Source organism: Hemiscyllium ocellatum, chromosome 3 (assembly GCF_020745735.1).
Source record: "Hemiscyllium ocellatum isolate sHemOce1 chromosome 3, sHemOce1.pat.X.cur, whole genome shotgun sequence".
In the NCBI taxonomy this organism is placed as follows: Eukaryota; Metazoa; Chordata; class Chondrichthyes; order Orectolobiformes; family Hemiscylliidae; genus Hemiscyllium; species Hemiscyllium ocellatum.
In genome coordinates, this window is record NC_083403.1 from 135,372,803 (window position 1) to 135,397,103 (window position 24,301).

Consider the following 24,301-nt stretch of genomic DNA (forward strand, 5'->3'; position numbering starts at 1 on the left):
TGAGATCTAACCTTGCTAATCAGGTCCTGTGAGTCTGTTCTATCTTTCAAAAGAATCTTAGCTGGTCTGACATTTCTTATGTCCACTTTCCTGCATTTCTCCCAAGCCTTGATTCCCCTCCTGATCAATAATCTATCTCAGTCTTAAATATGCACAAGCTGACCTGAAATGTACTTTGCATAAATTCTAATATCTGGCCTTCTTAAATTAATTTTCTAGACACTGGAGTTTTTTGTTTTGAAGGCTAAGTTTTCTTTTCCAATTACTATCCTTTCCACTCTGGTCCTTTGTCCCATTATATTACATTTGTCCCTCTTGCCCATAGAGATTTCTAACTTTGCTCCAGATTTCTGAACAACTGCTACAAATTTTTCTTCTGTAAGGACTCTCAGTTCCCAGCGTAATGCACTTTTATACTCTCCTCCGAGCCCATACCATTTTCCTCGTAGCTTTTACTAGCTTTGTGGTGAAGGCTTTATTCTGAAGTGCTGTATTTAAACTGCTGTAACACTGAGTGCTGATGCTTGTATCCACCTCCAGGAACTGTCTAACCAACTCTATCTTTTTACAGCAGTAATATTCTTAAAGTGGCAGACTCAGTTTTATTATGAAATATTTTTCAAGCTTAATGATTTTATTTTCCACTATTGTTACCCTGAACTATGTCGCAACAATCCACACCCCCAATCAAGAAGGCACAATGTCTCTACTTCCTCAGGAGGCTAAAGAAATTCAGCATGTTTATAAGGACTCTTGCCAATTTTCACAGATGCACCATAGAAAGCATTCTCTCTGGGTGCATAATGCCTCTGCTCAGGACTATAAGAAAGTTATAAACACAGCCCAAACCATCACACAAGCCATCCTTCCATCCATTGACTCATCTGCACTTCTCGATGCCTCAGAAAAGCACCATCATCAAAGACCCCTCCCATCCCAGTTATAATCTCTTCCAACCTCTTCCATCTGGCAGAAGATAGAAAAGCTTAAACACATGTACCAACAGGTTCAAGAACAGCTTCTTCCCGACTGTTGATGTTTTCTGAATGGACTTTTCAAATTTCAAATGTAATACTGATCTTGCTTTTTGTGCATTTTCTCTGCAGCCATAACTTGTATTCCTTGTTCTGTTCTATCACCCTATGATCTTCGTAAGGGGTATGATCTGCCTGCACTGCTCACAAAACAAAAACTTTTCACTGTACTGAGGTATACGTGACAATAATAAGCCAAATCGAATACTTGATCACATGGCATATGTTGCAGTACCGACCATTGCTGGATGGTGGTTGGGATAGCTTGCAACCATCAATTTTCTTTTGAAAATTAAACAGCTCAGACAGTTCTTTGTTGGGTAGAAGGACCTTTCAATTTACAATTGACAGAGGGTAAAGCATGTTTGAGTTTTTAAAAGAGAGAAGTTTTTTGCTTTTAAATCAAAACATGACCTATTGGATGACTTGATCAAGCTTAAGTTATACTAACCAGCCGGATCTCATGCTGGACAGCAGCTTCTTAATCCAGATGACTGTGTGATAACATCAGAGAAGGGAGGGAGGATAATGCAGCTTCAACATCAACTCTTTCAGAACCACTAATCTTAGAAGAGCAATGTCATTCCACATTCTAGACTTGGCTCCTGTCAGCCCCATGTTAATTGAAGTCATCAAACCCTCACTTATTTGTCTCCACAAAGGGATGTATACATATTGAGCTGTTATTCCTTTCTGCCGGTAATCACTGACAACTGTTTTTAATGAAATTCATGCTGTAGTCAGCCAATTAATGCTGCAGTTCATTCATTTATGAGATAAGATTATCCCTTACATTGACAATTAGTCAAACAACAGAAGCAGCACGCGACTGACAGAGCTAAGCAATCCCACATCAACGGATCAGAACTGAGCTCTGCAGTCCTGTCACATCCACTTGTGAATGGTGGTGAACAATGAAACAACTAAATGGAGAAGCCATATTCCTATTCTCAATAGTGAGGATGTCCAGCAAGCAAGCAAAAGCAAATGATGGAAAGAGTTATCAACAGTGCCACCAAGCGACTCTTACACATAACCTGTTCACTGAGGGTCTGTTTGGTCTCCATCTGCTCCTGACTTCATTATGTCCTTGGTCCAAACACAGACAGAAGAGCTGAAGCCCAGAGGTGTGGTGTAAGTAACTACCTGTGATACCAATACAGCATTTGACAGAGTATGACATTAAGCAGCCCAAGCAAAATTGATCAACCAAACTTGGGAAGTAACACCACTAGTATGGAAAAAAGTGGTTGTGAATGTTGGACGTCATGTCTCTCAGCCTTATAATGCCATGGCAGGGGTTTCTCAAGTAGTATCCTAGGTTGAACTTTCTTCAACAATGCTCTTTCCTCTATCTCAACAGAGTGGGAGTGTTCGCTGGTGATTGTACAATATTCAGCACAACTTGTGATTCCTCAGAAACTGAGGCTGTCCCTGTCAATACGTGGCAAGACATAGATAGCATTCATGTCTGAGCTGATAAACCACAATTAACTTGTGCTAGGCAATGAGAAACTCCATCATATGAGAATCCCTCTCTCTGGGTTTAATGGCAATCCCATCACTGATTCCCCTCTCTCAAAATCCAGTGATTAACACTGATCAAAAGCTGAATACTGCCAAATGAATGAATACTGTGCTACAAGAGTAGTTCAGAGGCTAAGAATTCTGTGGTCAGTAACTCACCTCCTGTTCCCCATTCCTATATACCATATCGTCCTACACAGAACAACTACGATGGAATACTGTCCACTTGAATGGATGGGCGTAGCATTACAATAATGGAGAAACGTGACACCATTCAAGTAAAAGCAACCCATTTTCAACATCCACACTCATTGCTATTAATGTAGAGATGCAGAAAAGTGTACAAGATGGACAGCAGTAACTTACTAAGGCTCCTTTGAGAGCACCTTCCAAATCCATGACTTGTCCCTCTAAAGGGACAAGGGCCACTGACACATAGGAACATTATCAGCTGCCTGTTCTCCTTCACGTCTCACAGTGTCCTGACTTAGAACTATATCTGCCTTCAATGTCACTGCATTAAAGTCCTGGAATTCCCTTTCTAACAGTGGTGCAGATGTAACTCCACCAACAACTATGGTGGCTTAGGCAGTTAGATCTGAGCAATCAATAGTGTCCTTAGCATGAGGTTGGGGATTGCTAGGGTTTGGCAAACACAGAGAAGAGGAGATCATTAAGTACAGGTGGCGCCTCTGCTACAGGGATGGCTCCTCAGTGCGTCATGGAGTCCATTAAACTAAAGAGGCCTGGGTGTCCATCAGGCTTTATTTGGTGATCTCCACAAACAGACAGAATTCTTGAAGGGGCAGGATTTGGTTCTTGATTAGCCACTTACACGGTTCAGTTGGGCTACCAGCAAGTGATTGATCTGCCAATTTTCTTTTAAAGTAGGCAAAATGGCATGGTGGCTGGACAATGTCAGACATTAGCTCCCCAGTCGATGCCTTCCCACATCAGTCTTACCATCTCCCAGCCCAGTGCCAAATGGCTGATAAAAGTCCGGGAGGCTGTAGTCTTTGAGAGCAAAACGTAAGTGAGTATTGTATTTTAACTATGTGAACATTAAACAGATCTGTGAAATTGCAATGCCTGTTTAATTAAAGGTTCCCTTTCATGAAAGTGGTGAGAAAGTGTGTTTCTTACGCCTTTATTTGAAGAAAAAAATCTCATTACTTGTTGTCACCTTTTGGGCAAACAACTGCATTGATTCAGGGTCAGTGATGCACACGGTGATTGAGTGGTTGTCAAGTAGTTCCAGTATTCAACAACTGCTTAAAAAAAAATCCTTCCAGAATATTTAAGATATTCCAGCAATAGACCTGGAATGTCATTACCACTGTCATTGCCTCCACCAACAAGGTCACAGATATTACAGAATTTTCAATTTCAGCACTCGAATACATGGACTTCTAACACCTCAGGAAATTGTCTACAAAACAGCATTCCTCACAATGGCAGCTTGTGATTGGGACTTTAATTGCAGACTTACAGTATCAGTCAGAGGATCACATTGAGTGGACAACAGTCACAAGTACAGAATTTAAATGAGGGAACTGAGCAATTCACTAATAAAACTCTCTCTGCAAAGGCTGTTAATAAAAGAAGGTTGCAGAAATCACTAAAAAGCAGTCAAAAGTATCATGAGAGGAATGCACAGCATACTCGTACATTAAAAACATAAAAATTAAAAATGAAATTATTCAAAATACTGAGAGCCCACATTTCCTTGGGGAGTCCAGCGCAGCCTCAGTGTGACTCCAATAGATCCCTGCCATTTCAGGGGTTCTTCATAAGGAGTGGATTGGGGTACCTCGCCTTTCAAGACTTCACAGGGAGTCCCTAGGGATTTTGAAGCTATGACCTTGAGATGATTAAGGTGTATAAGTCTAATAGAGTCATAAAGTCATAGACCTGTACAGCATGGAAACAGACCCTGCAGTCCAACTCATCCATGCCAGATGCTGAATTAATCTAGCCCCATTTGCCATTATTTTGCCCCTATCTCTCTAAACCTTTCCTATTCATATACCCATCCAGATGCCTTTTAAATGTTGCAATTGTACCAGCTTCCACCACTTCCTCTGGCAGCTCATTCCATACATGCACCACCCTCTGCGTGAAAAAGTTGCCCCTTGGGTCCCTTTTAAATCTTTCCTCTTTCACCTTAAACCTATGCCCTCTAGTTCTGGACTCCCCTCCTACCTCACCCTGGGATAAAGGCAATGGTTATTCACCCTTCTATGCCCCTCGTGATCTTATGAGGTCACCCCTCAGCCTCTGACACTCCAGGGAAAATAGCTCCAGCCCATTCAACCTCTCCCTATAGCTCAAACTCTCCAACCCTGGCAACATCCTTGTAAATCTTTCCTGAACCCTTTCAAGTTTCACAACATCCTTCCGAGAGCAGGGAGGCCAGAATGGACAGAACAAGGGCCACTAAGGAGTCCAAACGATTGAAAGCTGGAGCCATTTTTAGTTTTGGGTTTTGAGGTCTTCATTATAAAAGGTGGCTGAGGGCAAAGTCCATTGTGTTTTTGGAGTTGGTGGCTGCACAATTTGTCCCCACTTTCCCAAAGGCTCAAGATGCCAAGATTCTGAACTGCACAGGATAAACAGATGCTTGGGGTGCCCACAGCAATACAAAGCAGCCAGCCCCAGCTCCATCAGATGGTCTGTTGCTGGCTCCACGAATTTCAGGAACATGATCTACCGATTTACAACTTGCATGCATTTATATTTATGCTATTTTGATCACCACACATTTTAATCTTCTATATGCAGTGCAATCATGTAAGATAGAAAGTGATTAGTAGAGGTTTTCATTGATATTCAAACATACCAGCTGATATTTACAGTTCAAGCGAAAAACACTGCAGAAAGGTATTGTTGATAGCACTCAATCTGTTAAAGTACATCAAGGATTGAACTGTCGCTTGTATATAAGGGTGCAATATTTAACTTCTAATTTCTAATTTTAATTTGTTAAAGTTGATTCTTGCAAGGCTATATTTTTGTACAAAGTTGTACTATGTAAGAGAGCTAATATATAAAACTGGTCTCAGTAAAATTTGATTTTTGAGCTCTTAAAAACAGTCAGCACAAGAAAACAACTTTGTCTTTTGCTGAGCTCACAGTTTCGTTGCAAGCACAAAATCATACTTGTCAAAGTTTTTGTGAAAACAATCTGCAACGTACAGATGAGGTGGTTGAGAAAGCCATCAGTACATCTGAGAGCTAGCTTCAGCTGATGTTTATTTCAGCAGCCATTCTTTAAAGATCACGTTCAATAGAACATCATCATCACACAATAACATGCTGCGAGAATACACTCATTTCAGTGTTGGGTGAAGACTGGCAATTGACTGTACAACAATTTTGTTTAATGAGATATAAGTTTCAGATGGCCCATCTTTGACAAATTACAATCTACTCAAAACAAAAAATAATGAACAGTACAGCACAGGACCTGGCCCTTCGGCCCACCAAGACTGCACTGACACACGATGCTTTTCTAAACTAAAAACTCTTTGCCGCCATGCTGTCCATATCCCTGCATTCCCTGCCTATTCATGTGTCTGTCAAGATGTGCCTTTTGTGTTGTTGCTGTTTCCGCCTTCACTTCCTCCTCTGGTAATACCTTCCAGGCACTTATCACCCTTTGTTTAAAAAAACCTGTCTCTCACATCTCCTTTAAACTTTTCCTCTTTTGCCTTACTTATGTCCCCTATTAACTGACATTTCTACCCTGGGAAAAACACTCTGATTATCCATTCTATCAATGTCACTCTTCATTTTGCAAACTTCCTCATCCTTCACCATTCAAGGGAAAATAAACCAAGTTTGTCCAATCTCTCTTCATTACTAATACTCTCTAAAGCTGGCAACATCCCTCATAAAGTACTTTTATACCCTCTCTAAAGCCTCCAAATCCTTCTGATCATGTGGCACCAGAACTACGTGCAATAATCCAAAAGTGGCCTTTCTAAAAAAACTTCTATACAGCTGTAAGCGGACTTGCCAGTTTTTACACTCTATGCCCCAACCAATGGAGGCAACTTATCATTAGTCCAAAGGCTAAACAAAGACCTTTCTTTGTTACTGTTCGGTTCAAGCTTGGAGGGCCGAAGGGCCTGTTCCCGGGATGTAAATTTTCTTTGTTTCTTTGTTCTTTATCAGCTTTGGCAGACAACAAAAATTTGAAATACATAAAAATGATGATGTTATCACAGTTTCTCAGTTTAAGGTTTAGTTTATGCTAGATATAAACTATATAAACTTATGCAGTGTCATAGAGTCACACAGCACGAAAATAGACCTTGTGATCTAACTCAGTGCACAGCCACTTGTTAACAGTTCCACTGTTCTTGTGGAAATGCTTTAAAACTGGCACAGAGAAACTTTGGCATAAAAGGACAGAGGCTTTCACCTGCATTGCTAAATGATCTCTAACTTTTTGTGACAGAAACTATTTTACTGAATTTAGAGCAAGCCTTTTAACTTCTTCTGTAAACTGACTGTATAGGCATGTGGAATAGCTAGTTAAATTAAGCAGCAGCTTTGCGATGCAGTCTTTTTTTAATCAATTGACTTGCATTGGTTGATGCATTCACTGATAATTGTAAAGATTATAATTAACTGATGCTAATAGTTTACAGGGAGATCAATGAGGCCACAATGGTTTACACTGGGCTCCAAATGGGCAAGATTAGAACATCAAGATGTGCAATGTGTTCTAAAATACCATTTAATCAGAAAATAGCAGTGCATGTTTGAATGCTTAAACAAAAAAATAACTTTAGGTGGTGATATCTGTCTGCTAGAGGGTTCTACATGCTGAACAAACAAGTCTACCAAATCCATTGCGATCAGCAGAATCCAATACAATCTACTGTCCTCGATTCCGGGATTATAATCACACATGTGCATGCTGCGATTATACTCAACATTTCTCCTGCTGAAATAGAACAGGAAACAAAAAAAAAGTAAAAATCCTATAAATAGGCTGCAATCGCATTTGGGATCATAACTAGTGTCACCATTTATTTGTTGTTATCTGACTTAGAATATTTGACATCAAGGTAGCGTTTGACTAAGTGCGGCGTTAAACAGCCTCGGCAAAACTGGAGTCAATGCAAATCAGGTCAGAGTCAAACTGAGCAAAATGGAAGAAGGTGGTACTTGTTGGAAGGCAGTCAACTCAACCACAGGACGTAACTGCAGGAGTTCCTCAGGCTCATATCTACAGCCCAGCCACTGTCAGCTGCTTCATCAATCATCTTCCCTCCATCATGAGCTCCGAAGTGGCAATTTGTTGAGTCCTTAAATACCGTTGGAAGGCCCAAACCATTTTCTGTTTTGAGTTGTTAAGTGGCAAATAACATTTATCCTACACAAGTACCAGACAATGAAAATCTCCACCAAGATCACTTTTTCAATGGCATTATCATTGCTGATTCCTCCACTATCAACATCCTGGGGGTTACCAACGATCAGAGACTGAACTGGAGCAGCCATATTAGCACTTGGCTACCAGGACATATTTTTATTGAAATGCCTGGCATTTTGTTTAATATTTGTTGGCAACCAAATCCATTTCGATTATAGTCCTTCTGAAGTGTTTATTTTATCTTTATAGGTGTCTAATAGCTGCTGAAATTCTGTGGGATACAAGCAACATTATTAATACCAGCCACATCTCAAGAATAAGCTGAAAAAGACATGCAGCCCTTAACCGCCAATGGGCTTGGGGAACATCCTTTGTGCAAGATCCCTAAATCATTAGGTGTAGGAGACCACTCAGCCCATCACTTCTGCACCAGTACTCTGAACAGGCATCATGGCTTGGTGCTATTCTTCTGACTTTTCCCATAACCTTGCCCAACATTTCTATTCAATTACTCATCTAAAAGCCCTGCTGAATGCCTCAACCCACCACCACCAGACTTCAATGACTCACTGTGTGAACAAAATATTCTTAAATTGGATTTAATCCTTTTGCAAAATACTTTAAACTTGTGTCATTTCATTTATGATCCTCTTATGAGGGGAAAACTGTCTCGCTATCCACTCTGTCACAGCCCTCATGTTTTTAAAGACTTCTATCAAACCTCCTCTTAATCTTGACTCCAAGTCCCAACTTCTCCAATTTATCTTCAGAACTGAAGATTCACATCAGGGCAGTGTTTCTTGTAAATCTGCATTCTCTCCAATCTCACCTCCTTCCTAAAATCTGATACCCAAAACTGTGCACAATACTCCAGCGGAAGTCGAACTGCTATCTTATTCAAGTTGCTACTCTATATCCTGGTTAATAAAGCTAGGATAATGTATGCTTTATTAATTGCTCACCCTAACTATCCTTTATTGACTTATGTACATACACACCCTTTTCACTGGGCCTCCAACTACACAGATTCAGTGTACTTCAGTTAAATATTCAGTATATAGTTTAGCAGTTCATTTCTGCCGAGAGATTGTTCCTCTTTTCTGTAGGATGTCCCTAAGCCCCAGGTACACAAGGGCTGTCCAAACACTCTAGCACACACCAACTGCACAAAACCTGTGCAGTTCAAGTGACTTACTTTCCTTCTACTTCACTAACCTTTGTCCCTTTCTATAACCTTCAGATATTCAACAATTGTCCTGAGTGACCTATTAAAAGGTTTGCAATTGCTGGGTGGAATTTAACATTGTTAACTTAGCAAAGTTGGAATTAAGTGTGTCATAAATGATACCACTCAGATTGCTGGCTTGATCAACAGAAAAGAAAAACAAACATGGAAATACCTTGAGGATTTCATTATACTGATCATTTTGTTTCCATGTTGCTTATGTCCCTTATATTCCATGAGCTTTACCTTTGCTCTGTTGAGTAGCACTATATGTTCTCCCATAGTGACACTGCTAAGAGTGTTAACTTCCAAATGTCTGCTGTTGGCACCCAGTTGTACATCACTGCCATGTCTCTCACTGCTCCACAATTGCCAAATTATCAGATTGCTTATCTGACATTCAATACTGGATCAGTAGAAATCTCCTTAAATTCAAGATTGGCAGCAATGAAGTCATTGTTTATGATCATCACTCCAGGCTCTAGACCCTACCTACTGGCTGTACCCTTGCCCAAGTTACCATTTAAATTAAGGAAGTTAGCTTGCCTCACAGCGCCAGAGACCTGGGTTCAATTCCCGCCTCAGGCGACTGACTGTGTGGAGTTTGCACGTTCTCCCCGTGTCTGCGTGGGTTTCCTCCGGGTGCTCCGGTTTCCTCCCACAGTCCAAAGATGTGCAGGTCAGGTGAATTGGCCATGCTAAATTGTCCGTAGTGTTAGGTAAGGGGCAAATGTAAGGGTAGGGGTATGGGTGGGTTTCGCTTCGGCGGGTCGGTGTGGACTTGCTGGGCCGAAGGGCCTGTTTCCACACTGTAAGTAATCTAATCTATAGGCCTGACTCAGTCAAGAGTGTGAAACATGACATATGCAGATTAGAGCTGGTAAGATTAGGTCTATAGCTTTGGGGAAGTCAGTTAGCCTTTTGGATATGGTCTGGGAAATCTGTAGGGGAGATCAAGGATGTTTGGGAGATACAATCTGCCCTTTGGGAGACTTAAAATGTTCTGTAGGATCATTAAATGTAGATATGAGAGTCCATAAAAGGTGCACAAACTCATTAGAAATGTCAAACTGATTGCAACTAACATACATACCTAACAAAAAGGAATAGAGGTAGGACATCGGTTCACTTAAGTCTACTCCTCCATTTGATAAGAATATCTTTGATCTGTTTCTTTCAAGTTGTCCATTCTCATCACCCTGACAGCATTTGATACCTTTGTCTAGTAAAAGTCTACCTATCTCTACTTTAGAAATATTCAATGAACCCACATCCATCACCAGAGTGTTTCAAACTTGCACAGTTACAGAGAAACATTTTCTCTTAGCGCTGCTGTGAAAGGGCAACCCCTAACTTTAAAGCAGATCCCCCTACACCTGGTCTAACCCACTAAAGTAAACAGCCTTTTTACATTACCTTGTGAAAGCGGTTCAGGGTGTTATACATTTAAATTAAGTCACCTGTCACTTTTCTAACTTCTAGTGAAAACAAGCCCAGCCAGTCCAGCCTATTCTCGTAAGACAACCCATTTATTCCAGCGATCAATCTAGTAAACCTCTTATAAACCATCTGAACCAGTAGTGATCAGTCAAAAGAACTCTCACAACTGCAAAAAAAAAACTATCAAGCTCTCAGCGCATTTACAAATTCTTACTGTTTGAAGATTTGAAACATTTGTCTGGAGTGTTAAACACAATTATTGCTATTATATCAATACTTCTGTTGACATAAACCTTGGCTATCATGTCATGAGTAGTGTTGCATGACCAATTTCACAACCTTCCATTGTCACAACACAGTTTGATTCACAGCTCTGAAGGGTGATGCACTTTAAAATGGGGCTAATTCCAATGCTTGTTTTTATAAGGGATTAAAAGCAAATAAATATACTGGGAGGTTTTCTTAAATCAATAAGAGCTATTTTAATGAGTGAATTCTTCAACAGTTACTTAACTTTATTTAGCAAATGTCTTGAGATTGCATGAGTTCCCTTTGGGGCTGTAAAGAACTACTCTGTTGAATGGAGGGATTAACTGTTCACTTAAAACCTTCAATTAGATTCTCGGTGGAAGGCCATAGCAATTAGAAACAGCCCTTCGAGCCCACTGCACCATTTGACATGAACATGGCTGATCTTATCCTGGTCTCAACGCCACTCTCCTGCCTACTCCCCATAGCCCTTTATCCTGCTTTTCCTCAGAAACATATCTATTTCTTTCTTGGATCTGTTGATTGATTCTGCCTCCACTGCACTCTTGGACAAAGAGTTCCACAGATTCGCAACCCTCAGAGAGGTCGTTTCTCCTCATCTCCTCTTGTTCTATATCTATGCCCTCTTGTTCAAGGGGAAACATCTGTTCCACATCCACCTTATCATTCCACTTTTAGCATTTTATGTACCTCAATCTGATCACCCCTCCTTCTTCTGAACACAAGTTAGAGCAAACTCAAGATATTCAACCGTTCCTCATATGCCAGCCCTTTCATTCCTGGAATTGACCTTGTGAACCTTCTCCGAATTGCCTTCAGTCCTGCCCCTTCCTTTTTCAAGGAAGGAGACCAAAACTAGACGCAATACACGATATTCCAATATTCAATAATTCCAATATTCACAATGCACATTCTTCCTGTCTTGAACTTAATTAGTCAAAGGCTAGAAGATGGTGGAATCTACGATCAGTACCCTCCCACCCAATTGAATACTGGCCTACCTGCAAACTGCTACTGCAGGACAGAGAGGGGAAGGAACGGGGCAGGTGATACATTAAATCCCAAATTGACAGCACAGCTTCAAATTGATCTGATGGCTCAAATGACTTTATATTCATTAGGATTCTGAAGAAAGGTCAAAACAAACTCTGATTTCTCTCCACTGATGCTGCCCGACCTGCTAAGATTTTCTAGCAATCTCTGCTTTTGGTTCGGATTTCCAGCACCAGCAGTTCTTTCAGTTTTTTAGATTCACCTACCTCAGAATAACATAATGCTGACACCTCAATTGACTTCAAGTGTGAAACACTCGAACCAATGCTTTAAATATAGGAAGGGATGCAGTGGTGAGTGGTGGTGGTGGGGGGTGATGTTTCAGTTTGGACACTTGGATATTTGTCTTCCTCTCCACATTGTGGCACAGTAGAAAACCTTTGTCATTAATAGGTTTCTGCGCTATGTCCTGCTTAATAGACATAATCTGGAGTCAGGTCAGGTGGGTTTAAGAGCAGATAGATCCAATCTTAATACCAGAGAGAGTGGTAGGTGTAATCCTCCTGCCTTGAGGTCTTTATAGGCGGGTGGTTTAAGGTGAAGGAGGGAGATTGGGAAGCCCTGAGGAACGGGCACTTTAGCTCCACCTGGTTTACAAGCCTTTCAGTAAAGACAGCTTCTTCTCGCCAAGCTAAACCCTGCTTCAATTAAGCTGCCACATTTCCTGAGCTTTAGGAAAACCAGGCCCATTAGTGTGAAACCTGCATAGCGAGTGAAATCGCAGGCGTCAGGCTAATTAAAATATTTAAATAGCTAACATACCTCCTTTGGCTGCACACCCTTGCTCCTCATCCAATGGGCATTGGAGATGGGGAAAAGGTGGGTTTTCAGATTTTTAAACTAATTGACATTATCCTGACCCTAACCAACTCAATTTTGGCTAAAATTCAGCTCATGATGCCTGTTCTGGCTCGAAGAAAGTAATTCAAAATGAAACTCTCTGCCACACCTTCCTCTCTAATTAATTATGCCACTTTCCCTTAAAAACATTACACTATTCTTAGACTTAACCACATCCTTTCAAAATTTTCCTTGCACACAGATCTCTCTTGTGTGAAGAAATTCCTTGCTCTTTTCTTCATTCTCATTGTTAATTTTAAATTACTGAGAGGTATGGGGAGGTGGGAAGTGTTCAGGAACTCTGGAGATGGTTGAAGAAATGAGCAGTTTGCATTGTTATTAGGGGCTGAGCCTCACTATCAGAAGTGAAGCTGACTAAATGCAGAGCCCAGACTTATAAAAAGCTTAAAATAAGTCCCCACCCGCGGGACTCCACAAGGAAAGGCATTCATTTAGCAATTGTGAGACAAGCACAGAATCATGAGTTGAAAAATGTGGTGCTGGAAAAACACAGCAGGCCAGGCAGCATCCGAGGAGCAGGAGAATCGACATTTTGGGCATAAGCCCATCCTCAGTCCTGAAGAAGGGCTTATGCCCGAAACATCGATTCTCCTGCTCCTCGTGTGCTGCCTGGCCTGCTGTGTTTTTCCAGCACCACATTTTTCAACTCTGGTCGCCAGCATCTGCAGTCCACACTTTCTCCAAGAACAGAGTCATGTCCACTACACATCTGAGTTGTGCAAAAAAGTTCCCTGAATTTTCTCTTAACTCTGTTCTGCTCATGTGACCCTTAGCTTATGTATTTCAATTAGGATAACTGAAATCATTCATAGATATGTCATCATTGAGCCGGTCCACTTTACCCAGCACATCATATACACCAAGGAGCGTTTAATACTCTCCGTCATGGTGCGTTTGGCAGTGAGAGGGTTTTTAACCTGGCAGGAGGAATGGAAAGTGAGAACCGTGCCACCTTTCCACCTTCACCTCGCTTCGGTGTGTGGCAGGAAAGCCATCCAATTGTAGACCACAGATGGCCTTGTGCCCCTTCCACGAATTGGTGCCCACTTCAGGATCTCATCCCACCTCTGCCAGATTTAATCAATGGCAGAAATGTGACTTGCTGAAGAATAAAAATGTTGGCAAGCTGTAAGGGAGGCCCTTCATTCAAGTTAACTTCCAAATGGTCATCAACATATAAGTAAAAAGTGAGGTCTGCAGATGCTGGAGATCACAGCTGAAAATGTGTTGCTGGTTAAAGCACAGCAGGTTAGGCAGCATCCAAGGAACAGGAAATTCGACGTTTCGGGCCAGAGCCCTTCATCAGGAATGAGGAGAGGGAGCCAGGCAGACTAAGATAAAAGGTAGGGAGGAGGGACTTGGGGGAGGGGCGATGGAGATGTGATAGGTGGAAGGACGTCAAGGTGAGGGTGATAGGCCGGAGTAGGGTGGGGGCGGAGAGGTCAGGAAGAGGATTGCAGGTTAGGAGGGCGGTGCTGAGTTCAAGGGAATCGACTGAGACAAGGTGGGGGGAGGGGAAATGAGGAAACTGGAGAAATCCGAGTTCATCCCTTGTGGCTGGAGGGTTCCCAGGCGGAAGATGAGGCCCTCTTTCTCCAACCGTCATGTTGTTATGTTCTGGAGATGGAGGAGTCCAAGGACCTGCATGTCTTCGGTGGAGTGGGAGGGAGAGTTAAAGTGTTGAGCCACGGGGTGGTTGGGTTGGTACCTCTGAGACGCCCGAACCAACCAACCCAACCACCCGTGGCTCAACACTTTAACTCTCCCTCCCACTCCACCGAAGACATGCAGGTCCTTGGACTCCTCCATCGCCAGAACATAACAACACGACGGTTGGAGGAAGAGCGCCTCATCTTCCGCCTGGGAATCCTCCAGCCACAAGGGATGAACTCGGATTTCTCCAGTTTCCTCATTTCCCCTCCCCCCACTTTGTCTCAGTCGATTCCCTCGAACTCAGCACCGCCCTCCTAACCTGCAATCCTCTTCTTGACCTCTCCGCCCCCACCCCACTCTGGCCTATCACCCTCACCTTGACCTCCTTCCACCTATCACATCTCCATCGCCCCTCCCCCAAGTCCCTCCTCCCTACCTTTTATCTTAGCCTGCCTGGCACCCTCTCCTCATTCCTGATGAAGGGCTCTGGCCCAAAACGTCGAATTTCCTGTTCCTTGGATGCTGCCTGACCTGCTGTGCTTTAACCAGCAACATATAAGTATCCTGTTTTGTTTTCACTAACCTAGACACTGATACAATCAACTTTTTTCTGTCATTTGCCAAGAACATCATACTCTGACTATTCCCAGAATTTCATCATGGCAGCAGTAGAAGTAATATTTTAAAAGTCTATAATGGACAAATAGCCAAAGAAGTTACAACTCCTCTATATGGGACTTTTAAATGATTGTCACAGCTGTTGGCAACATTAGAAAAAGGGATCAGAAACAGACTTGGAGTTTACACCTGATAATCACAGAACATAAATGATTTACAAAGATGTTCCCAGGATTGGAGAGTTTGAGTTACAGGTAGAGGCTGAATCGGCTGGGACTGTTTTCCCTGGAGTGTCGGAGGTTCAGGGTGACCTTATAGAAGTTTATAAAATCATGAGCGACATAGATAGGGTGAATAGACAAGGATTTTTCCCTGGAGTGGGGGAGTCAAAAGCTAGAGGGCATAGGTTTAGGGTGAGAGGGGAAAGATTTAAAAGGGACCTAAAGGACAACTTTTTATGTGGAAGGTTTATGGATTGAGCTACCAGAGGAAGTGGTGGAGGGTGGTACAATTACAACATTTATTAGGCATCTAGAAAGAGCTTGGACGAGTTGGACTGAAGGGTCTGTTTCCGTGCATCTCTGCGACTTTAACTGGTTGAGTTTGAGTAAAAAAGCTACCATAAGGATTTATGCAGGACTATATTACCTTCTTAGCAGAGTTCAGAGCAGCTTTTGTATTAAGAAATAATGATATTGTGCAAAGGGAAATGCTGACTAAATTCATTTCACATACAGAAATAAATTGGACATATGTATATTATGTGTGACCCTGTAGATCACAGTGACTGCTTAGCTAGGGCATAATTGCATTGTTGTGCCCTACCCCAGATTAACAGTTTTACAGCTGGATAAAGATTAAGCTCTAAGTTTCTGAAATACTTTGCTCTGTTCAAGCTTGAAACACTCATTAACATAGTCACGGTTCACTTTGCAAGAAACCAAATGTTATTCCCTCCAACATAGCATTGCAGCGAAACTCTAAGCATGGACTTCTCAACTTCTCACTTGGGATAACCAGGAAAGGAAAAGGGAAGGGCAGTGTCAGGTGAATGATGCATGGAGTGATTCAAAATTAGTTTGGGAACTACTGGGAAGATTTTTTTGTCACTTGAATGCAACAGTTAGCTGTGGCTAGAATAATACCAAAATAGTTACACATGGGAGATACAAAGCATTCAAATCAAAACACCTATGTAGGTGAGTGCAAGAAGATGGAGTTGAATAATTGCTCAAACATAGTGGGACAGAAATTATTTCTAATTTTTTTTGGGTTTCATTCAATCTTTGCTGAGGACATTGTGCTGACAGCTATTGTAGCAACTCCAGGGCAAAGGAGAAGAATCATTGGGTCTGAGGTAGCAAGTTATGCTGATATTGGGCCACAGAACTTACTTATCAACCCTTTAAGGCCATGTTACCATGCAGTGAAGAGTGGTGTTCATGGCCAATCACTGGAAGTGCCCAGCATAAGCCAATTTGTTGGAGACTCAGTCCCCTCGAGCCCTGATCAGCTAAAGACACCTCACCTGCTTGAAGTTCTTCCGTGGTGTGAAGTCTGGGCTGAGCCTGGTCCACGGTGCTGACAGGGGACTCACGTCGCTCACCTCCAGAGATTTTCCAGGGCAAAGTCAAAAGACACAAATTACTCAGAGTTACTTTGTAAAGACTTCAGTAAATTGTCACATGATCAACTCCACATGCTTTAGCTAGAGATGAGTGACAAACTGCACTGTATGAAAAAAAAACCTGAAGCGATCCATTTTGTGCAAAAAAACCTTCAATCAATTTTGGTTTGAACAAATCATTCCTTTCAAAGACAAAACAAATGTTGTTGTCTACAAAGGGTGATTGAAGCCTCGTTATTAGCTTTGCCCCAGAAATTAATTCCACGCTGTGATGACAAGTTGATAAAATTAAGAGCAGCCAGATATAACAATAAGAACCAAAGTTAACACTCTCATACGTTCAAATGTCATATAATTTCTGCAGGAAATGGGCTCCGATTTGTAATGGATTATGGTCAGATTATATGATCGTAGCCACCAACTCATAGTGAAATGTGACCCATATTTCATTTCATAAGCACGATGTGTGGTAGGGTGAGTGAGAATAGAAAGGAAGTGAGAGAAAAAAAAACAACACTCAACTCCTCCCTGTCAGTGCATGAGATGAAGGTGGAAAACAAACTTCCTGACAGTTCAGTAGAAGGACAAAAAAAAATTCTTCTAGTGGTGTGGTGTCAGACATGTACTTGAATACTGGAATCTAAGGAATGGGCTGTGCCTAGCAACCTTGCTTCAATTTGACCTTGTACATAATACCCCAGAGTGTCTCTTCTAATGTCAAGTCAATTGGTGATTAAATGTACATATTGGGCACTGTTGAGCAACATTAAGAACAGAGTTCCTCTCAAAGCCACTCACCATTCTGACTTTGAAATATATCGCCGTTCCTTCACTGTCATTGGATCAAAATCCTGAAACTCCCTCCCTAAGTCTGCCTACAGCACATGGGCTGCAGTGGTTAAAGAATGCAGGTCACCCCGCTTTTCTCAAGGGAAACTAGGCACGGGCAATAAATACTGACCCAGTCAGTGATGCCCACACTCCATGAATGAATTCTAAAATATATATAACGGAAGGGTTGCTGTAAGCTGAAACCAGGTGAAGGCATTATGAAGGGACTGATTTTGGTTTGACCAACTCCCTTCTGCTATCTGCTAGACAAACGTAGTTAAAGGCGTGTCACAGTTTCACACCTCAGATTCTAACCTGATCTGGTGCATCCCACTTCCAGGCCCATCCTCTGGCTGAATCAGGCCTCTCAAAAGCTGCAAGAATTTTAAGCACAGCCGTATGTGAGCCAAGCCTGTGGCTGCACTTTGTTAATTAGCGATTGAAGGCTTTTGGAAGCTGATGGAGGATCCTGAGAGCTATAACACATCTCAAAGATGTCTTAAACTTGAATTAAAAGATGTACCCTTCTGTCTGTTCCTGGTGCCATCTCTGACCTTTCAGTCCCCACTGATCCAAGGAAACTCCATAGTTGCAGACTTCACAAAGCAGTGCTGCCCAAAGATTTGCACTTAGAATCTCAGGAAGATAAGGTCTTTTCCTGACTTGTTTACATCTCAGTGATTGGCTAGCCCCATCGGGAAGTGCAGTATCACAACTATCCCTTTCAGGGCTGTGGAACAAACCCACCTCGTAAAAGAGGTGGGATTGGATGGTGAAACAGATGACCCTTTCTAAATCCTGACCTATGACACCTCAGCAAGGACACACCAATGTCTCAACAGAAAAGACATGAATCTTAATCACACCGACTTCTGTACATCCTCACAAAATTGTGATCCTGTTGTCCCTGTTGTCAGACCAACTGCTATATGTCGTGTTCAAAATGTTAGAAGGCATCTGCTTTAAACTGTGCAAAATGTATGAGATCAAAGTCTTGTTAAATGAGTATTCCCTTAATACATTTATCAGATCTAAACATAACCAAGATGGGTTGCAGTCAGTAGTGAAGTCATCTTTGTGAACAACTCCTCACACATTGTGACTTCAACCGACACAACTTGGGTATTTTCTTTGGCATCAAGAGAATCATGTTATCTAACTGCCAACGATTATTTTGGAGGCAAGTTATTACTTATTTCACCAGGAGTTTTAAAAACAATTTTAACTGCAAACACCAAAACTTTGCAGGGTTATTAAACTTTTTGAGCAAAACTACATTCCTTTTGACTTTGCAGTAGTTAGGATTTCCCCAATAAATGATTTGCAGGCTACAAATGACATAATTCGCATAAAGAGAACTAATACCTTGGTAATAACAGTAGAGGAATGTTATTCAAGTGCATTAAGATGTCTATCCTATGTATATATAATCATAACAACATTGAGCATATTTGTGGGTTTGCTATATTGGCCGTAAGGAAAGGAAGTGTTTTAGAAACCGAAAATGGAGGAAGCAGAATGGGATATCCCCCTTCTCTCCTGCCACCCCCCCCCCCGCCCCCCACCTACGTTCTGCGCAGCCAAGCAGCAGACAACAATTACTTAAAAACTCAATCACTGCCTAACTCAACTGCAGATATTATTTTACTCAAAATTGTAACAAATCACTCATAATTCCCGCCCTTGGTGCCCAGTTCCCCAAACCTCTCAAAGTCCTTTCTTCGCCTTACTCCTCCTTATCTCTGCAACTTCTTCCAGGCCTACAACCACTCAGGTACATCCCAACTCTTCAGTTCTGAATCTAACCTTTTACTCATTCATTTTGCTGTTTGTTCTACTATTCGTGGTTACATCTTTAGTCTTCATAGTGAAAAGCACAAAGGACATTCCTACCTAAAACCTACAATCCTTCCGTCACCACATCTCCTATGCAGCCCTCAGTAATGTTTGCCACTATGGTTAAGACTTTGACCACCTTTGTTAATCTTTCCATCTGCAACTCAGCTTTCTGAAGAGCCTTGCAACATTTCAACAATTGCGGCGTTGCACAAATGCAAATCAATTCTTATTTTGCAATCCATCAACAACTGATAGCTTTATCTCCACATTCCTAGTACAAGTTTTCTTCCATACCAATACGGAAGTATTATAAAGTATATATTCAAATGCAGGAAATTCTATGCATCTATAGTTTTTTTAAGGGTAAAGTGACATCTCAGATTAGAAAATAAAATCTTTCTCCTTCATATTTTGATTGGCTGGCTGTGCATCCCTTCTATCTTTTGATTTTAATTCCAGACATCCAAAATTACTAAATCTCTGCAAAGTGATTGATTTAATTAATTATTTTGTGCAGCGGATTCATTCCTTTGGCCTTTGACTATGTTCCTTATGCAGATACAAAGACATCCAGGGAAGATTCAAAATTTAGTGAGTGCGAGAGATTTTTGGCTCTTGAAGTCTTGCTGCGTCAGATTCAATTCCTTGATGAACACTTGACCTTCCTACAAATTATAAAGCACTCAACAGTCTTCCATGCAGCCAATTAAGTTCTATATTTAAATAAGCAGTGAATACTGTAACAGATAAGTGCTTGAAGGTCACTGATGCTATTCAGAAATTCAAGTCGGAGAACTTTGAATAATTAAGGATAACAAACTGTGCAGCCTATAAAGAGTATTCTTTAAAAATTATGAAACATCACCACTTTCTTTCCTGGGTAATAAGACCTGATATTTCACAAATGATACTTCTTGTCAATTATCTCGAATACCTGCTGAATTATTTGATTGATACGGGAAGAAATGATTATAATTAGTAGACATTTACTAAGGCTGTTTGAGAGCCATTCATTACAAAGAATAATTGAATCATCTCCGAAATGGTTTATGTGCCACAAGTACGGAGAGTTGTGAAAAACTCAATTTCTTAAAACTATCAACTTCTTCCACAAGTCTGTAGACCATGATGCCTCAAAATGGGGAAAGAAAAGAGTCTATTGAACAAGGACAGGGATTGAAATGGACAATAAAGCATCTAAATGGACCTACCTTTCGGGTGCCATGGATCCATAAACTCGTATTTTCCCGTTCCAACAGTCCGTAACATCTGCACTCCATTTCTGTTGTTTTCAGTTTGTGGCGGATTTAAAGGAAGTTGGGAGACTACCTGCTCATTGACTCCCTGAGCATTACTGGGAAGGGCTGCTGAGGGCACTGCTGATGGTTGCAGAATGGGGCAACTCATCTGACCATTCCCCACCGTGCTTGGAGGAGGCTGAGTCACCTGACCCACCCCAGTGAGGGGGGACATGGTAATCGGCTGGCTAGTTGTGTACAAAGGCTGACTCTGCAGATTAACAACCATGTTGGTGAGAGGCTGGGAAGGATGTTGCACTTGATAATGTGCTGTCATAAGTGGAAGCTGAGGGGGAACTGGAGGTGGCATGGTGGGTGTGACTCCAATCACTGGGCCTTGGACATTGAATGCTGGGGGCTGTGTCATCCCATACGTGGGAGGTATGAGGGCAGGTTGACCGACTGCTGCGACCGAAGGGACCCATGATGCTGGACCTGGAATACAAAAATAAATTAACATGCTACTTTCACTCTCTACAATCTAATCCTGCGATTTAACCATAATCTATGTGGTTTCTCAACAATCTTCAAACATGTCATCTAATGTTTCGAAGCCTCACGAATTTTTAATGCATCCTCTTTTCCATAACAAAAAAAAACACTGCTTGCAGTTTATTGGAACCTTCCTCAGAGCTGTCCAAATGAGAGAAAGACTGTGAGAGAGCGAGTGAGTGCTCCAGAAAACGAGAGCAAGACAGAGTGAGGGCAAAACTGTTTGTGTTTGTATCCAAGGGGGTGATGTGTGGAATGTGGAGTGGGGATGGGTGTGACCGGCAGTGTAGAAGAGGTTGTACAGGACACAATGAGTACAGGTGGCTGTTAAGTACTCTCATTTACTGACAGTCATGCAGATATGGCTCCATGTTAAAAATATTAATGTTAAATTGGGAATGTTTATTGTCAATTCTATAGCATTTGTCCCTATAAACACAGTGAGTGCATACATCATCCATGTAGCTTACAGTGTCTTTGCCTGTAATGCAATAGCAAGATACTTGATGCAAAACTAGAAACAACTAAATCAATGTTTTTCTAATGTATGAAGTTAATTCAAATGCTGGAACTGTGATGCCCCACTCCAGACACTTTTCGTCCTGCTCCTCACTCCTCAACGCCTCTCTCTCCCTCACCACTGTGATACTTTGCTGGTGGCTGTCCCTGGGAGCGAGGCGGCAGGTGAAAGGAGAGTTATCAGGGAACTAGCAAACCATGTACCAATGGGGAAGCGGGACGTGGAATGAAGCAGAGGATGGCAGTGGGACACCAAATGAAGCAGTGAGTAGGGTGCTGAGCAGAGCTCGAGTGGGAAGTCTTCCCAGGGCATCAGTGACTCTGCACATTTGCCTATGGGCGCAGTCGGCATGGACTTCTGATTCCAGGAACTCAGTATCATCCTTGACACTAGATACACCCTTTCCATAAACCTTGATGGTACAGATCATAGGAACATACAAAGATTAGAGTGCCATTTTCATTACCATAATTCATAGATTACAATATGAATCCTGAAAACAAATATTACGTGGCTTTGGGGACTGACAATTCTTATTCAGACCCAATATTAAAGACTACCAAAATTCTACAACAGCTTCTTTCAACCTTCAATCAAACTGCAGACTCAGAAACCATCTGACATGTTACTGAACAGTTTGAGAGTGATACCCATCCAAGCATTCATCATGATATAATGACAGCCCTTGGGAAAAGTTTACAAAGACCTCTGTTGAAACTCCACAATTTCTTTTTCTTTGTCTCAGTTGTGTCAGAAGCAGTTGGACACCTTGGTTCCTTATCCCCATCGGCAGTCTATGACCCCTCCATACCATCTCAACCCCCTACCACTGCCATGTCCCCTCATACTCACCTTGTTAACTCATGGCTTCCACAGCACCCAAACTTACATCATTACAACTCATAAGCCCCACTCACCTCTATACTGCTCATTCCATATCCGTAACACATTCATCTATGGACAGGTCTCAGCAGCAGGAAAATCTTTGAACAATATAACATTTGTGGGATATAGGAAACTTATGTTTCTTCTGCAATTTGAAATTCATTATATAAAAAATAACTGAACTCCATCAGTGTGTAATTGTTTCAGCCAGGAGCTGAGTCAACAAGAATGTGAACTCTGTGGAGGAAATGCTAATTGGTTTGCTAAGGATTTAACAAGTGGTAAACCCATTTAGAAGGGCTTCGTGATAAGATGCTTTGAAAACAGACAGTTAAACTCAGTATGCCTGTATAAACATCTGTTTCCCACTTTTACAGAAAGAGGAACAAAACCAGAATTAAATGAGTCTTAATAATAAGATGCTGAGAGGAGCAGCACCAATGGAAGGAGTAAATCATGGTTAGGGAAGCAGGCAAAGGGCAAACAGCCCTGAGAATAGGAATGACCATGTTTTTCACAGACAAGACCGGATAAGACATGAGATAAGCAGGAGGGTCTCAGGGAAGTGGAGGATGTAAACGGGGGGGGGGGGGGGGGGGGGAGGGAAACAATGAAATAAGAAAAAAACATATAGAAGCCAAATTGTATAAATATCGAGCGCTTGTTGAATTCAGTGTTTTGTCCCTGCCTTGTGGACATCACACCCACTTGCAAGTGTGAAATAAAGAGCTCTGCTGATTCAGATCTTGTCTCGGACTGAAATTATTGCAGTGCGTGAGCTTTGTTTCTCACACATTGTTCTCACCCATGCACACTGATCATGAAAAAGTTTGAACAGGTTTTGAAATCTGAAGTGATTTATCTCCGAGTAAAACGAAACTTCTATTAAAACCCAACCTCAAAGATACCTAATCCCTTAAAAATGTTAAAGAAACTGCAAACTTTGAAGTCTGGCAGCATCTGTGGAGGGAAGAGATCCTTGAGTCCAGTGACAGGTCTAGGAAAAAGTAGGGGGGGGGGGGTGTGGGGGGAGAAGAGGGAGGGGGAGAGAGAGAAAAACGCAGAGAGAGACACAGAGAGTGAGAGTGAAGCAGAGAGAGAGAGAGACAGTTACAGAGAGATATACACACACAGAAACACAGAGACACAGACAGTGAGAGAGTGAGGCAGAGAGAGATAGACAGACAGAGAGAGAGAGAGAGCGAGAGAGGCAGAGAAAGAGAGATACACTAGGAAAGAGAGACGCACTGAGAAAGAGAGAGACTGAGAGAGAGACAGAGAGATTGATAAGAAAGAGATAGGAGAGAGACAGAGAAAGAAAGAGACAGAGAGAGAGAGAAAGACAGGAGAGAGAGAAAGACAGAGAGAGAGCGGAGGGAAAGGTGGTGGTAAGAGAGAGACAGAGAAAGACAGACAGACAGACAGAAAGACAGAGTGAGTTTTCATGGTATTACAGAGGCCATGAAAATCTCACTTATTAACTCTACTTCTCTCTACAGATACTGCCTGACCATATGGATATTTCCAGCATATTTTGGCTGTATTTTAATTGCAAGCATCTACAATATTTTCGTTTAGCCTACCAAATGAAAATCATACTGCATAAGTTGGAAGTTCAGCCTAATATTCTGCAGACATGGATTCAAATCTCAGCATGGCAGTTAGTGAAACCTGAATTTAATGAAGAACAACTCTGGAGTTAAAATGCCAACCACGTAGGTAGTGTCAATTGCTATTAAAAA

At 41.8% G+C, this 24,301-nt stretch overlaps 1 protein-coding gene across 4 annotated transcripts in view; it reads right to left on the minus strand.

Moving 5' to 3' along the window:
* The window catches only part of LOC132808061 (kelch-like protein 29), a 231,874-nt gene that overhangs the window by 110,014 nt on the left and 97,559 nt on the right, over positions 1-24,301 (minus strand). For 3 of the 4 annotated variants that reach the window (XM_060821975.1, XM_060821987.1, XM_060821994.1), the window contains 2 exons: positions 20,576-21,097; positions 16,596-16,673 (listed from right to left, as the gene is read on the minus strand). In XM_060821975.1, the coding sequence (XP_060677958.1) occupies positions 16,596-16,673; positions 20,576-21,097 (600 nt within the window). The remainder of the gene's footprint in view (positions 1-16,595; positions 16,674-20,575; positions 21,098-24,301) is intronic. The other variant, XM_060821981.1, reaches the window with a different exon arrangement.